This window comes from Puma concolor, chromosome F2, assembly GCF_028749965.1.
Source record: "Puma concolor isolate L17-30 chromosome F2, mPumCon1.1.hap2, whole genome shotgun sequence".
Lineage (NCBI taxonomy): Eukaryota > Metazoa > Chordata > Mammalia > Carnivora > Felidae > Puma > Puma concolor.
The window spans coordinates 46,989,323-47,006,684 of record NC_141684.1 but is presented as its reverse complement, the minus strand read 5'-3'; the positions used below and the strand labels follow the sequence as shown (position 1 = coordinate 47,006,684).

The window sequence follows — 17,362 nt, the reverse complement described above, 5'->3', positions numbered from 1 at the left end:
CAACAATAATTGCTGATGAGTTCTATGGGGAAAAGTGGGGCAAGGTGGAATTAGGGAGAAAGGAAGGCAAGTTCTGTCTTTAATATTTATGGCATCATTTACTGCTAGCAGAAAGCCTAGGAGAGAAACAAATTGGGAGTGGAGGAGGCCACAAGAGTTTGGTTTAGGAGATGCTAAGCTTCAGATGCCTCTGAGACATGTAAGTGGAGATCTCAAGTAGGTAGTTGATTAATTCATATAATATTTAAACCACTGTGAGGAGGCTCACAATGGTATTAACTTTAGGAGCACTTCCATTTTCTTTATTATTATTTTCTTAGCTATCTGTGACCACTTTCACAATTCATGTAGAGATAACCTCTAAATTTACCTTTCTACCCTGCTGTGTCGTTCTGCTCTGAAGAAACTCAGAAGACAGAACAAATTTATTTAAATTCTAAAGTAATTTCATATTTGAACTGGAGTAAAATTATCATCTATATTTAACCCCAAGACATGTCTGTGAGCAAAGTATGAATAAAAGAAATTGGCCTTAGAATTCAAGAAAATATATGCATTTATTCTCACTTTATTGTTGAATAATCCTAATGTCTCTTCTTGCTGTTTTACAGATCCTAAATTGACTATAAATTTGCAATGATAGCTGTTTTACATAGGAGAGAATAAATTAGTAACTGAGCTCAAAAAGCATTTACTGAGCAAAATCTTGATGGCAATAGAGAATTTCTACTAAGGGGTTACCAAGGTATAGACACCACTGTTTTTACATATAATTTTTAGTTTGAATCTCATAAACAGTCCAAGAAGCAAGTACTATTATAGTCCCTATTTTACAAGTCAAACTGAGGCTATATAGCAATTACATATCTTTCCTTAAATCTCAGGAAGTAGCAGAGAGACGACTCAATATCGTTCACCTGACACCAAAATTTCTATTAAGAAATTTTCTATTAAAAACTATGAACCATATGAAAGAATATAGTGCATTTAAATTATTTATAATTCAGTCAAAGGAGGAGAAAGTGAGACAAGGGATGCAATTCGTTGAGTGACTACACCCACTCTGTCATGTCTAAGGCACAGAAGAAACCTTTCTTCCTGGTGAAACCACCTTCCTTTTCCCCTCTGCTCCACATACAAGCATATAAATAGGGAGCTGTATTGAGCGGCCTCTAGAGCCCTATGGAGGCCATAGTTTACAGAGTTGAGGCTGGAATCCCAGGTGAGGCTGATTTCTAATCCCAGGCTGGACACAGATGGAAGAACCAAAGCAGACTGCTTAGGTGTCACGAAATTGATGCCTATGAAACTTAGGGAAATGGAGTGTTCCACGTGTATGTACTCAAGCCTCACTCATTCAGAGTCTTTGTTGGCATTTAGGAGTAAATTCCAGTTGATATGTGTTATTTTTACCTTGACTTCCTTCCTTCCTTTCATATATAAACATTATATATATATATATATATATATATATAGAGAGAGAGAGAGAGAGAGAGAGAGAGAGAGAGAGACCACGAATGGGGGAGAGGGGCAAAGGGAAAGAGAATCTTGAACAGGCTCCATGCTTGGAGTGGAGCCCTATGCAGGTCTCAATTCCACGATGCTGGGATTATGATCTGAGTCAAAATTAAGAGTTCAAACACTCAACCAACTGAGCCACTCAAGTTCCTTATTCTTCATTATCCTTAATACTTTTAATGTGTTAGGACTTTGAACACAGTTTATCCTTTTCTTCACAGAGATTATTTACTTTGAAAATATAATTGTGCCTTCTATGATGGGAGGCTCATAATTTGAGACTTCAATAAGCCAGAATTTAAATTTGCCAACTCTGCAAGATTCTTATACACTCAAAAACTACCTCTTCTAAATGAACACTCTGTGCTAAGGGTGATTGTAGGTATTCTGTAGAGTTAAGAAATAGCTTATGGTTTAAACCCTGGCATACTAAGTGCATAATTTTGAGCAAGTCACTCAACTTTTCTTTCTTTCTTTCTTTTTTTTCATCCAACCTTTCTGGGCCTCAGTTACCATAGATATAAAAGGAAAGTGATGGGGCACCTGAGTGACTCAGTTGGTTAAGCGTCCTACTCTTTTTTTTTTTTTTTGGGGGGGGGGGACAGAGAGAGAGAGAGAGAGAGAGAGAGAGAGCATGAACGGGGGAGGGGCAGAAAGAGAGGGAGACACAGAATCGGAAACAGGCTCCAGGCTCTGAGCCATCAGCCCAGAGCCCGACGCGGGGCTCGAACTCACGGACAGCGAGATCGTGACCTGGCTGAAGTCAGACGCTTAACCGACTGCGCCACCCAGGCGCCCCGAGCGTCCTACTCTTGACTTCAACACAGGTCACAATCTCGCAGTCTGTGGGATCGAGCTGCACATCAGGCTCTGCGCTGATAACATGGAGCCTGCTTGGGATTCTCTCTCCTTCTCGCTCTCCCCCCTCCCCTGCTTCTCTCTCACTCAAAATAAATAAATAAATAAATAAATAAATAAATAAATAAATAAATAAAATAGATAAACTTTAAAATGAAAGTGATAATAAGACCATGGTAAGGTTTGAATGATATATACACTGGAATGCTTATACCAGATAAAACTGACACACAGTAAGTACTCCAGATGCTAGATCCCATTGCAATATATCCTTTTGCACTTTTCACAAAACCTTTTACCTGCAATTACTAACCTACTAGATATTCTCTTAATTCCTGGACTATATCCCCTCAATGTTCCCTATGCCACTGAAATACACAACATAATCCATAAAAAGAATATCTATTGTGTCATTTTACTAAGTCTTTGCATCTCATTTCGATGTCTCTCATTTTGACCCATTTTTTTATACATTTTATATTTTATAAAGATTATCCACCTCTATTTCCCATGGTTTCTAGGTGATTCCAACTCTGCACTGCCAACAGAATTTTCAATATATCCCTTTTTCATTTTATCCTCATAAAAATGCTTCAAGATATGCTTTATTATCCCCATTTTACAAGAAAGGCAAATACATACCCAAGGCTGTGTATTAAAAGAGTCACCACCAGGATTCAGATCAAAACTATGCTGTTCCCCAAGTTACTCAGAAAAAATAAACTAGAAATATTAGTTATGTGTTAATTTAAGGGGTGCTTGCCTTGAGTGCAATGTGATCCTAAAAGAGAAGCCCAGAGAAGGTTCAATTCTATATGGAAGGCTTCAATGGGAAAGTGAGGCCTGAGTTTGTCCTGAGGGAGAAGTTTGATTAGAAAGCAGATTAACGGCAGCTTTGCCTAAGCAAGTACATAGAGCCTGAAAATAAAAAGTGGCAAATCCAGGATACCATGAAGAATACTTACTTGAACAAAAGTTGACTCTCGGGAAGTAGAAAGAGATATGGATAAGTAAAAAATGGGCCAAGATGCAGAGGGTTATAAAAACTAAGTGAAGAATTTTGAAATTAGTAAAATACAACTTTTCATTTTTGATAATTTTTAACATTTTGCCCCTCTACTAGTATCATGCTTATTCTGCTTGACTTCACTACAATTCTCTTGTATCCCTCAAATTTCAGCTGAAATGTTTTCTCCTCTAGGATGTCTTCTCCAGGGGAAGTGAAGCATCCTCCTCCCATAGATCTAAGCCAGAAGAGTGTAGCACTTTTCCCATTAATACAATGATTTCTCACCTATTTGTGTCCCCCACCGAATTGTGGAAGCACTGGAAGACAGGAAATGTGTTATATGTGTTCTTGGATCCCCAGCATTCCGTCCTAATGTCTAGCACACAGCAGGTATTTAATAGATTGTCTTTCCAATGCATTGTGTATTACATGCTTTTGCTGAATCACTATAATCATACAAGAGTTTAATCCTGTGACCCTGATTCTCCAGTGTTAGCCTATCAAAATCAATAATGGGAAAACATACTTCAGTTTAAATAGATTTGACGGGGCGCCTGGGTGGCGCAGTCGGTTAAGCGTCCGACTTCAGCCAGGTCACGATCTCGCGGTCCGTGAGTTCGAGCCCCGCGTCAGGCTCTGGGCTGATGGCTCAGAGCCTGGAGCCTGTTTCCGATTCTGTGTCTCCCTCTCTCTCTGCCCCTCCCCCGTCCATGCTCTGTCTCTCTCTGTCCCAAAAAAATAAAAATAAACGTGGAAAAAAAAAACATTTTTTAAATAGATTTGACAAATGAGGCAAATATGATTTCATGCAAATCAAAAGTTATGAGGCAAAAATTTGTGAGCAATTTTTCTAACGAGGCTCATATTCATATGATTCAACAGGAGGTTTTAGAGAATTATTGTTAAACTAAACTGTTCATAACTTTTGGATTTCTTTTTCATAGGCATAGTCTAGAGCAATAATTTTAATTCACCATGGAAAAGTACACATATTTGTAATCTATAAATAAGAAGATTTTATAGCATTACAAGACTACAGTGTCCCGTATCTATTCCTTTTACACTTTCTTGCTTAGCATACAATGTGCCAAGAAAATCTAGCATTCTTTGTGGAGGAAAAAGAAAAAAGAGTAAATTTCCATGGCCTTATTTCTAACTCTGGCCTTAAGCAATGGAAGATTTTGAATGTGCCAAACAATTAAAAGTCTCCATTACATTAAATGAATTGGCCTAAATGAAATTTTATCTATCGTACCTGGTGAAATCATTGCATCGAACTTCCTGAAGAATGATCCAGTTATTAAGAAGAGATTGAGTGTGGATTCAAGCTAAATTTTATATTAATATTAAAATATATTTCCCTTTAAAATTTTGTACATTTATTAAATCATTTTTATAGGGGAAAAAGAGGATAATTTAATTGATTTCCACCATTGCTCAATGAATACCACCAGCTGCAGGCAAAATCCATTAGAAGAACATCTCTACCAGAATGAAACACAAATCCAATGAACACTTATATGCAACATTTGGAAATTCAGGCTTCAGGCTGATGAAAGTGATTCAAATGACTGCCTCTCATTAAATGTTGAGAGCAAAACAGAGCTGATATGCCACTCTAAATGAGCAACTGTTTCAACTATTATAAAGGGTAGTATAGTGAGTGTCTTACACATTTTTTTTTATAAATGAATTAACCTAATAGTCAATGGCATAACTCAACTATAAATGCATAAATTACTATATACATAACATATATTCCAAAGTAGAAGACAAATAAAGAGAAGTCATGCTGCTAAAAATAGAACTAATAAATGCCATATTTTTGCTCACAGAATCACTCCCAAGTATAAGTAAATCTAAATTCATTTTTGTTGTATTAAAATGGCATACTATTTGAGAAAAAGATTGCTATTTTTAAATTGTATGCTTATTGCATTGGTGGAAGTTATTCAACTCATCTCAAAGAATAACACTTTAATTCATTTTCCATTTTGAACATTTAACCAAAAAATCCTCTGTTATCTTTTAGATCATTTCAGGAATATTGAACTCAATTAGTCTGGGGAAAAAAGATGGATAAAAATTGGTCAGCTCATATATAAAGAGTAGTCAAAGAATCACTTAATGCCAGAGATAGTTTATAGCATGGGTTTTTCAAATAATGTATTTTCGTGTCTGTCAACAAACAGAATGAGAAAAGAGAGTTTTTCCTAAAAGAACATGGGGAAGGAATGGAAGAGAAAGATGTAGGAGTGTTTTGACAGCTGTGACCACTAAAGGGAGAGGTAAGATGAATGAGAATGAAGAAAGGAGAGAAACACTCCAAAAAGGAAAAGGATCAAACAGAGTGCTCAGAAAGTTCACCCTTCACCTCCTGGGATTCTCCCATTCTATATATGGGATACAACCATACCATATAATGGTTTAACAATTCTCTCCATCCTGGGGACTTTGCTATTCCCATTTTTTACTAATACTCAATAGAGTAGTTCTTACCAGTGACCCCAGCTCTCCTTGCTCCGGCAACACATGCTCCTCTCTTGCCCCTTCCTACCTATGGGCAGTAATGCTCCCTCTGTGGTCAGTCCCCGATACTTCAGTAGAATTGATCATTCATTTAACCCCATCTACACCACAGTGACCTGCTCATTAACTTCTCCTTAGTTAAACCCACCAAATGTGCCTTCTCTTGACTTTCAGGACCCTTATACAGCCCAGAAACAGTTCTATATTACACATCACATGCTTCTCCCACAGAAGTTCTGGGGCAGTCAGAGAATTGGTTGCCCTGGAAGGGTAGAGCTAGAAACAACAGGTCTATAAACATCATCTCACCTTCTACTGACCAGGATCCACATACCTGAGAAATTTGTCAGAATGATTGCAAGTAGCCCCAACACCTATCATATATGTGATTGACAAAGAGGATATTGCTAATAAAATACAATGGGTTATCAGTGGGTATTTAAAATAAACAAATACAAATATTACTTACAATCTTCACCCCACAAAAATGTTAAAGAAATATTTCCTTTAAGGTCATTCTATGACAGTTCTCTGTTTCTTTTTTTTTTTTTTTAACGTTTATTTATTTTTGAGACAGAGAGACAGAGCATGAACAGGGGAGGGGCAGAGAGAGAGGGAGACACAGAATCTGAAACAGGCTCCAGGCTCTGAGCTGTCAGCACAGAGCCTGACACGGGGCTCGAACTCACAGACCGTGAGATCATGACCTGAGCCGAAGTCGGACGCTTAACCGACCGAGCCACCCAGGCGCCCCGACAGTTCTCTGTTTCTTTCTCACAATATTACAAACTATAGAAGTTTTCTTATTTGTTTTTGTTTATGTCTGTCTCCCTCACTTCACAGAAGCTACATGACAGCCCATGTCTGCATCTTTGTTGAGTATCTCCAGTGCCAGAGCAGAGTACGTGGTACAGAGCAGTAGCCTCAAAAATAATGTTTATGAATGAGTTATTGAAAATAGGTTTTCCTAAATACTTTTTAGTTTAAAATGTATTTATTTTTGAAAGAGAGAGAGAGTGAGTGTGTGAGAAGTAGAGAAAGAGGGAGAGAGTAGGGGAGGGTAGAGAAAGAGGGAGAGAGAGAGAATTCCAAACAGGCTCTGCACTGTCAATGCAGAGTCTGATGTGGAGCTCAATCCCACGAACTGTGAGTTTGTGACCTGAGCTGAAACCAAGAGTCAGAGGATTAACAGACTGGGTCACCCAGGCACCCCTTTTCTAGGTACTTAATAAGCCCTGTGATAAGAGCTCTCATGGAGTTCATAGCCAAGAGGAAAAACAAAAAGTAAACAACTGCAATAGGGTGTGATAAATGTGAAGTACCAGGTAATAAATTAAGAACTTTACATTTATTATCCCATGTCATTACACCCACCCTCCAATGAGTCATGTATTACTATCATTCCCATTGATAGATGAAGAAATATTTCCAAAGAAGAGAAGTAACTTGCCTAATTTCACATAGCTAGCAAGTAGAAAAGTTGAGACTTGAGCCTATATCTGTCATCTATGTCCCTATTCTGTTTTAAGGAAGCTCTGAGTATTCATTTATCAATTTATTCAGTTAATATTTATATAATGTTTATTTTTATACCATACACTGTTCGAGGCACTAGACTTATTGCAATAACAAAAGAGAAAAAGCCTCTTCTTTCATTGAGCTGACATTCAAAGTTGCAAAGACAAACAACAAAAACAAATCAATAAGATATATAATAAAATATCTGAGCCATTGTTTTTGGAAGAAAACTAAAGCAGAGTGAGGGGATAGAAATAGTCAGCAGGTTGCTATTTTAAACTGAGTGGTCAAGGAAGACCAATCTGAAAGCTGGACAGTTGCGTTACAGGGCACATTTGGGCATTTTTCTCCAGGCATTTGCAGCCCTTCCTGGGCACCAGCATGGCTCCCTGTTTCCATAGCAATTACCCTAGTCCTCCTTTTCTCACATTTGGTTCAACTGCAAGAGTTTTCTGATTTGTCTGTCTACCTCTTCTGTCCTCTGCTATCAGATTAATCTTGCCTATGAAACCAAACAGAGGCTACATTTCAGCCTCCATTTCAATCTCATCCAGGCAGCTATGCGTAAGGGTCAACTCAATGCAGTGGTCTGTTTGAGGAAGGGATGTTTGACCAAAGCCTTGACTAAAATGAGAGACCAAGCCATGAGGACATGTGATGGGAAGAGCGATTAAAAGAAAAATTCCCCTAAAACTAGTGCATGCTTGGCCAGTTGAAGGTAGAACAAGAGCAGTGTGGGAGTAAGCAAGAGGAAAGTATGAGGAAAAGGGATTGGAGACATAGCCCTTGTAAGCTTAGTATGGACTTTAAATGTTATCCTAAGTGTAAGGGAAAGTCACTGGAGTAGGAAGGTATTAATTCGCTCTCTTAGCAGGAAAAAGGTTTCACGTAAGGATAAGGAGGTAAGATTTGGCCTGAAGATAGGAGAATGAGTTGGAGTTGTGTCATGGCTAGAGTGTCCATGTAGAAGGAATCTGCAAGGTTGGACGGCATGATCAGAAATAAAATTGTTAGACTACCTAATCCTTGCTCCTGGAAAATCTCACACAAACCAGCAGCATCAGCATTACCAGAGATGTTAGCAGCATAGAGTCTCTGGCTTTTCTCCAGATCCACTAAATTATAATTTGCATTTTAAATAAGATTAGGTAAATTATAAGCATGAAAAGGGATGGTACATAAGAGGGAATAAATAATCAGTGGTCTGGTGTTGCAAGTTTCCAGGGATTAGGCAAGAATGGGAATAGAGGCCCAAGGGTCTGGATAGTTAGGTTCGACCCAAGGGGGAGGGCTTTAAGTACCATGATTAAGAGTCTGGAACATTCTGACAAGTGAAAACATTTCCAGATCACCACAACATAATAACTGCCTCACAATGACTGGGTACAACCATCTGTGAAATTCAATACTTAAAAAAAAAATTTTTAGAAAAATTTCTTGTATTATTTCAAATAAAATCAAGTGGATTAAAAATATGGATAGAAACGTGTTGTTTTTCTTTAAACGGGGCCACATTAATGTCTAATTCAGATAAAAATTGTTATCTGGTTAAATACGGTTACTCACCCCATGTTAGTTTATATCCACCCCTCAGAAGCCCTGAAATATGCTGAACAAAATGAGAAACAAAATAGCCTTTGTAGATGTACATCAGTGAGTTGTTTATTCTTTTCCTTTCTCATGTTCCAGAGGGCAGGTTAAATTGCAAATGTGTTCTTTCTAGGAATGTAAATGTGATCAATTACAGGGCTTTTCCCCTCTTTGTTTTGGTACACAGGCTGTTCCACTTTCTCTTGCTTCTTCCTAAACATGATAAATAGGAATATTCAGAATTCACCACAACTGGAGAAGGGGTCAAAATAACAGAGAAATTGACAAATCCAAAAAAAATGACTTGAATGTCAATTTTACTGGAATAATGTTTTACAAGATGTTTTTTAGTTTTCCTTGCTTCTTTTAATATTTTTCCTTCATTGTTATTTCAGCAAGCTTGAGCTTTAAGAAGCATCAGGATGGACAGATAGACATAGTAGATACCCAAGGGCCTGAGAGCTGCCCAGAGGGAAAGTATGAAATGAAGGGCACTGTAAAAACAGAGAGCTTCAGTCAGGCCTTGTAGACTTCAGAGATAGATGACATCAAGAACTTGGCAGAAATTCAGTGTGCAGGGACAGAAGTTCACTAAGGGAAGAGAGTGGAAGGTGGAGAGGTAATTGGGAGCCGGACCAGGAAAGGCCTTACATACGTGATGAAGAGACTGTGTTTACCTTGACCCCTGAGCCATATGTATCTCTTCTTCTACCCCCTCCATCCAAGTCATGATCAATCCTCATCGACAATAGCTTCCTAAATGACTATATCACTTTCATCTTTGCCCTATCCTAAGGCCCGCAATTTAATCCATTCTTCACAGGGTAGATAGAGGGTAAATCTTGTCACTCTTCTGCTAACAGTCCTCACAGACTTCCCAGTGCACTACAAATGAAGTCAGAATTCCTTAGTACTTGGTCCAAAAATCTACACACTGGGGCTACCACTCTCCTTCTTTCTTATACAGTGACCTCTGATTCCTCCAATGTGTCAAATTGTTTCCTATTTCAGAGCATTTGCATCAAAAATTCTCTCTGCTGACATGTCATCCTCTATTCCATCCCAAGATTTCTAGCTCCCCTCTGTCAACATAACATCTCCTCAAGAGACACCCTTCCTGATTGTTCCATTTAAAGTAGCCATGTTCCATTTAAAGTAGCCACAGTCTAAATCTTCTATAATATCACCTTATTTGTTTCCTTCATGTGTTAACCCAATTCACACTCTTTATGTTTACTTGCTTGTTATCTTTCTCCCCGTGTTAGTTTTCTGTTGCTGCAGAACAAACTTAGCAACTGCAAACAACACACAGTTGTTATCTCACAGTTTCTGTGAGTTAGTAGTCCAGGCAGGCTTAGCTCCATCATCTGCTAGGCTGCAATTAAGCACGTCAGCCGGGACTGGGGTTACATCTGGAGGCTTGATTTGGTTTCACTTCCAAGTTCACTTAGGCTGTTGGCAGAATTCATTTCCTTGTGACTGTAAGACTGAATGAGTCGCAACTTCTTGCTGTCACCTAGAGACGATTCCTTGCCATGTGAGCCTCCTAACATGGCCCCTTCCATCTTCCAAATTCAGCAAGGGAGGAAGTCTCTAAAATAAGTCTGCTAGTAAGATGGACTTTTTCATAACATGATCACAGGAGTACCATCCTATCACCTTTTCATATTCCATTGGCTAGAAGCAAGTCACAGGTCCTACTTACACTCAAGTGGAGGTAATTATAAAAGGATGTGAACACCAGGAGGTGGGAATAATGGGTGCCATCTTAAAGTCTGTCTTCCATAGTCTGTCCTTTGGTTCCCAATGATTTATATCCATTCCACATGCAAAATACATTCATCTCCCTACCAAGGTTCCTATTATAGCATCCTATCATGGCATCCTAACATAATGTCAGTTCAAAGGCCAACATCTCCTCATCTAAATCAGGTCCAAGGAGGATGACAATCCTAGGTATAATTCATGAAGTGCAGCTTCTGAGACACTATTTCTGTCCACCTATGGATCTGTGAAACTAAAAGGCAAGTTACTCCAATACTGCCTCCAACTGCCTCCAATACTGCCTCCAATACTCTCCAGTTAGAATCTTTATTCTGTGAATGTGGAGATTAAGCCAATCTTATTCTCTGCTGTATCTTCGAATGAGCTCTATACCTAACTCACTATAGATGTTTAATAAATACTGCTTAATAGTGAATATATAATCGAAATCTCAGCAAGCACACAGATCCTGGTCCTGAGGTTTGATAAGAACCCAGACCAGAGAATGAAGCTTGAATCTGAGAGTAGATTAGAACTAGAACTAGAGAGAGGGAGAGAGGAAGAAAGACAGACAGGTAACAGGACTGGAATATATGATCAGAACAAGACCAGTAACAAAGTGGATGCCACTGAACGAGGTTCTTATGTTATTTCATTAATCCATTTAATATGCATTTATATGGCTCTACTACAATGCTAAAAATGGTGGTATCAGAGCTACGATAGAAAACAAGATACAGTCCCTGCCTTGAAATAATTTACCGTCTAGTGGGAGAGACTCAATACAAAATGATAAATGCTGAAATAAATAAACAGAAAGTTAATGAAATACATGGGAAGAATAACTACTTTTTCATGGAGGGATATCAGAGAATCATCTGAGGGGTAAATGACCTCTAAATGTAGTCTTGAAGGTTACGTAAGAGTTATGTAACAGCTAACTCAACAATTGCTCCCTGGATTATGCAGGAAAGGGGGAAAAAAATGATGTCCCAGGAAGAAAAGAAAAATGCATGTTAAAATCCCAGCAGTGAAAGAGAGTGTGGCACATTCAGGAAACTAAAAGAAGGGCTCTATAGTAAAATGAGGAAAAGTGTCAAAAGGTAAGGCTAGGCACTTGATAAAAGGGGACTAGATCATGACATGAAATTTGTACTTTATTTTGAGCACAGTGGAGAGGCATTATAGTGTTTCAAATAAGGAGATTAAAAAAATCCAACTTATGCTTTAGAAAGCACTCTGAGTTCAGTGTAGATAACCAACTGGAATGGGAAAGACATAAAGACAGTGACTAGCTCGGAGAAAGCTGTTGCTGGAATGTAAGTATGACATGAAGGAGGCTGGAAAGGTAGAGTCAAAAAACACAGAGGAAACAGGTGAGCCACACTGGGGGAGTAGATTGATAGAAGAAGTTAGCAATCATTTGCATGCCGAGGAGGGGAGTGAAACAGTAAAGATATGAGGATGAGTTCTAGGTACCTGTCTTTGAAAAGTGGGTAGAGAGTGATACCATTTGCTGAGGTAGCCAATAAAGCAAGAGAAGAGGTTGGGTGCTGGATAGGATGGGGCTAAGTCAAGCTGGAATATTTTAGTTTTGAGTTGTCTCTGGGAATTCCAAGTGGAGAGGACTGGAAGGCAGTTGGATATACCTGGCTCTAGAGCTCAAGAGAAAGACCTCATCCAAGCTTTCTGACGTCCTTCTTCCTATCTCTCCAGGTGAGGGAAAAGATTAGCCACAAAGTCTAGGTACTAAGGAATGACTGTAATGGAAAAATGAGACATGTACGCTGCCTGCTACGTAATTCAGAGGGACTTAGAGACAAGAAATCCATCAAATAGTTTCCTAAATATTTCTCCACATTACAGGTAGGTAGCTCATCAGTTTAAGGCTTCTACTCAAACATGGAAAATTGTGTTTACCTCTGCTCTCAATGGAAATAATATTAAAATATAAATACTGTATTTTAAAAAAAAGTATAAATCCTAACGACAAAGAGAAAATGAGCGGGAATGAAAGTGAAAAAATGTCAACAAATGTTAACATGCAGAAAGGAAATAGTGGGATGGCAGCTAACCTAGTGGGTAAAAGGAAATTGAAACCTAGGCCTTTACAGCTGGAGCCAATACTAAAAAGCAGGTTTTCCCCTACAGATTACTGGAGATTTGGAACTTGAGACACTAGGCATATTGACTGGCCATAGTGAGGGATGGAGCTGGAAATTAGTTGAAAAAAATCTGTATATGGAATAATCAGACATCCTTCTTCCTATTCCCTCAACCTCGTCCTGCACAGCCAAGTTAATGGCTCTTTGTAACTTTTCCAGAAAACCAGATGTTTAGTCTCTGAGAAACTGATCCTTAGGGACTCTGGAATGGAGGAACCAAGAACAATAGAATATGATAGTGCTGAAGTGAAAAAGGAGGATGAAGTGAAAACATACATTTCCAAATAGTAATTTCTTATACACTTTCCAGCATTATTTCATTTTGAAGTAACATAGAGGTAATAATTCAATAAAAATTTAAATTTGCCTAATAAGAGACTACCAAATCATTCAGGAATCCTTCCTCTGGTAATGTTTTGTCTTATTTTTATTTATTTATTTGCTTATTTTTGAGAGAGAGAGAGAGAGACCAAGCACATGAGTATGAGCAGGGGAGGGCTGAGAGAGAAGGGGAGAGAGAATCCCAAGCAGGCTCCATGCCCACTGTGAGCCTGGAAGGGCTCAATCTCACTACCATGAGATCATGTCCTGAGCTGAAACCAAGAGTCAGATGCTTAACCGAATGAGCCACCCAGGTGCCCCAAGGTAATATTTTACGTATTTATTTTTTTATGAAGGAAGAAATAGGCAAAACTATTCAGATCTTGAGACACCAACACACCTTAGGACAATGTTCTTCACTTTGCTTGTGATGTAAGGGAAAGAAAACAGGACATCAACTTTGGAATCAACATCTCTACAACATGGTCTCCTGCCTGATTCTTTTAGGACTAGGAGTATCGGTAATAACAAAAATATCAGCAGAGACTTAAGTCCCTGGAAAATTTGGATGGATCTTCTCAAGTTCCTCATCCCTCCAGTAGAGGATTCTTCCAGTGAAAGGATGTGGGCAGTTCCTTAAATCTGAAGATGTTGGAAGATTAGCACAGAAGAAGAACCCAATCCTGCTCTTCCATAAGGGCTCCAATTATCTGCCCTCAGCTGTTAGAGTCCCTGCTGCATCACCTCTCCTGGGTTCCCTCCTATAAGACATGGGGAGTGCTCCTGCATTGCCTAGTGATTCCAAAGCCTGCCATACCCCTATTTTCCCAACACTAACTCAGAGACTTGAAGTATGAGAAACACCTCTTTGTCTTTACCCTACTAGCTGGAATCTCTGGGTGGAACCTACTAACCTATCCAAATCCAATTGTTTCACCCCATTGTTTCTCCTCTCCTAACCCAAATCAGCAACCCTGCAACAGTGAAATTCTTCTCTAGTATCATGAGACAGAGTTAAACATCTGCTGCTGGTTCTGTGACCCTGAACGATTCAACCACTGTTCTTATACCTTCCTGCTCGACTTCAGAGACTTGAAAGAAAACCCTCATTTTTCACAATGGAGAATTCTAACTCCTGTCCTTGGATGAAGTCTTCTTTTCTTTTTGTTTAAATGCTTTTTTGTTTGTTTGTTTTCTTTTTAATCACTTCCCAATTGTTTCTTCATCTCTCCACTTAGATTTTTCTTTGGTCCCATTGTTTTCCTTTACCTCAACTGATCCTAGTGACAGTTCATTTTAGCTTCTTCCTTCTTCCTAATCACGTGCTTCTGAAATTATATGTTCATGAAAACACACACACACACACACACACACACACACACACACACACAGAAGTGCTCATTCCCGGATGGCAGTTTCACTGTTACCATAGAGACATATCAGTTTCCTATCAAGTGAGGGAGATGAATCATGACTCATGAATATTTATTTCATTTTATATTTGATTATTCCATTTTTAACATCTGCAGCAAAAATGGATATTTTGTTTTCAATATCTTTTCAGTTCAACTTTTTTTCTTTTAAAGATAGCACTTTATTCTCACTCAAAAAAAAAATGCAGTGAAACTGTCTAATGCTATTTGGGCCATTATCATATGAGTTAGTTTCTAAATAAGTTGATAAAGGTTTAATGTGTATAAATTTTGATGTACCACAGAGTATTGTTTTACTTTGTATATTTGTTAACCAATATGCTCACCTGCAGAATTATACAGTATTATTAAGGGCTCTTCTAATTAATCACAAGTGTGTGTGCCTGTTGCTTACATAATGTAATTCCTGTGACTTATGTTGATGAAGAATCTTAGAAAATATCACTAAATCAGAGTATTTGAGTAACATTCACCCAGTCTTGAGGGGATTCAGTTTATACATTCCTTTGCATTTCTGGATCATTTTTCAGTTTTCCAAGCACTTTCACATATGTGACAGGATATGAGCATTCAACCTGATTTATTATAGAAACGACTGTTTCGCTCATCTTTCTTTTCTTCCATGCACTTACTTCTCCACACTTCCTAAGAGTGTTTGAAGTTTGAGATTTCCTTGACTTCAAAGAAATGAGACTAGTTTTTGGTTTGATACTAATTCTAACTCTGAGTTTAATGGACCATCAAAGTCTTTATGAAAGCAAATGAAAATAGGGGGTGTTGGTCAGGAGGAGGATTCATGTGATAAAATAGAGAGTCTAGTGAAGGAATTAGAGAGGAGGAACAGGTTACTTTGATGATCAGATGGGACTCTGGGAACCTGAGGAGAAAGAAATGCCTTGGCTCAAGGAAAAACAGTGAATGAACTCAGCTAAGGACCACAGTAAAGGTACTATTGAAGTATAGACAGATTTATCAACAACTGACCATCAGGAAGGATAACTTTATAAGATACTTAGCACATCTCCAAACCCATATCCCAGAACATCCATAAACCCAAAGAGGGGTCCCTAGGACAAGTGGAAGAATGGTAGTGTGGAAATCCGTGGTCAGTACTTTGAGGGCTAACCTCAATAAGCTGCAGTCTTGTGTGCTGGGATGGATGTCCTAGGTTTGAAACACTGTGTTGATTATTTATTATCTCACCGAGCTTCACAAGAGTACAGTTAACTGGGTTGTGCAGGACTTTAATACCCACCTTTCTATAGATGAAGATAAAGTCACATGACAACATGGTTAGAAGCACAGACTTGGAGGTCAAGGAGATTTAGATTCTGAGTCTGACTTTTCCTCAGGAGCTGTGTGTTGAACACATCACATCTTATCTCTATAAGCCTCTCTTTCCCCATCTGAAATAAAATGAATAAATAGGAAAAGCAACTTTATAGGGTTTTTGGCATAATTAAGTGAGCCCATGAAAGTAAAGGTAACCCCGAGGCTGGATCACAATACGACCCAGTAAGTATGAACTATTACTACCATTAGGTAAAACACAAAGAGATCAAGTCATTTGCCCAAGGTACGATAGCTGGGTGATAACAGCATCAGGGATCCTTCCATTAACCCCTATTGTTTTTGAGCCATCAACAGAATATCTGGAAACCGGAAGCATCTCCTGGGAGCTGGAAGTTTCTCCTGGAAACTGGAAGCATCACTGGGGAGCATCCCCTAGGCTCCACCAACCTAACTGATGATAACTAGAGGGGACACTGGATTTCTTTGTTTTTTCACTCAGTCCCAATCAAGCAAGCAGACTTCTCAGTCATTTCTCCTGCTTCTAATCTGTCTTTCATCCAATAGATAGAGTAATGCCTACGAGAACTATAATTTCTTACCCTGGAAGTCAAGGCCCTTTGCTATCTGCCCATAAACATGTTCATCAGAAATTTAGTTAATAATGATGTCACCTGTGCAACAGCTGGACTCCACTAGTCCCTGTACGTTGAGTTCTGCAGATTCATTTCTGCCTCCATGCCTTTGCCGACATCATCTTCTCATCGCTAGGGTCATGTGTCTTTGTTTGCCTGGGACAGTCCCATTTTTTCCTGTTGATCCCAAGTATTTATTAATAGCACCCCTTAAACTCTTAAGAATGTCCTGGGGCGCCTGGGTGGCGCAGTCGGTTGGGCGTCCGACTTCAGCCAGGTCACGATCTCGCGGTCCGGGAGTTCGAGCCCCGCGTCGGGCTCTGGGCTGATGGCTCAGAGCCTGGAGCCTGTTTCCGATTCTGTGTCTCCCTCTCTCTCTGCCCCTCCCCCGTTCATGCTCTGTCTCTCTCTGTCCCAAAAATAAATAAACGTTGAAAAAAAAATTTTTTTAATAAAAAAAGAATGTCCTGCATTGGAAAATACATTACATATTCTCTCTATTATGGCCTCTTCAACATGAAAGCCCCTATTTGCTGCTCTCCTTCAACTGGATTCTGCCACTTCTGTATAAGTGAACTCAACTCTACTTCTGCATGGACTTCTCCTGACTATTCTTTATATAATTTTTTCACACTTAAATTTACTTATTGAAGATACATATTGGCTTGATTAACTGAAAAATCTAAGGTGTATAATTTTTTTTCAGGCATAGCCTAATCAACAGTTCCCAAT

General features: G+C 38.9%; 1 protein-coding gene across 5 annotated transcripts in view; it reads right to left on the bottom strand.

The window, feature by feature from the left end:
* Positions 1–17,362, bottom strand: part of LOC147572004 (uncharacterized) — a 218,898-nt gene that overhangs the window by 12,051 nt on the left and 189,485 nt on the right. For 3 of the 5 annotated variants that reach the window (XM_086695528.1, XM_086695527.1, XM_086695530.1), the window contains one exon: positions 15,961–16,111. The exons of the other annotated variants lie outside the window; for them this stretch is intronic. Coding sequence is in view for 1 of the 3 variants with exons in the window: in XM_086695530.1 (XP_086551656.1) it covers position 16,111 (1 nt within the window). In the remaining 2 variants the exon portion in view is untranslated. The remainder of the gene's footprint in view (positions 1–15,960; positions 16,112–17,362) is intronic. 5 annotated transcript variants of the gene reach the window in all.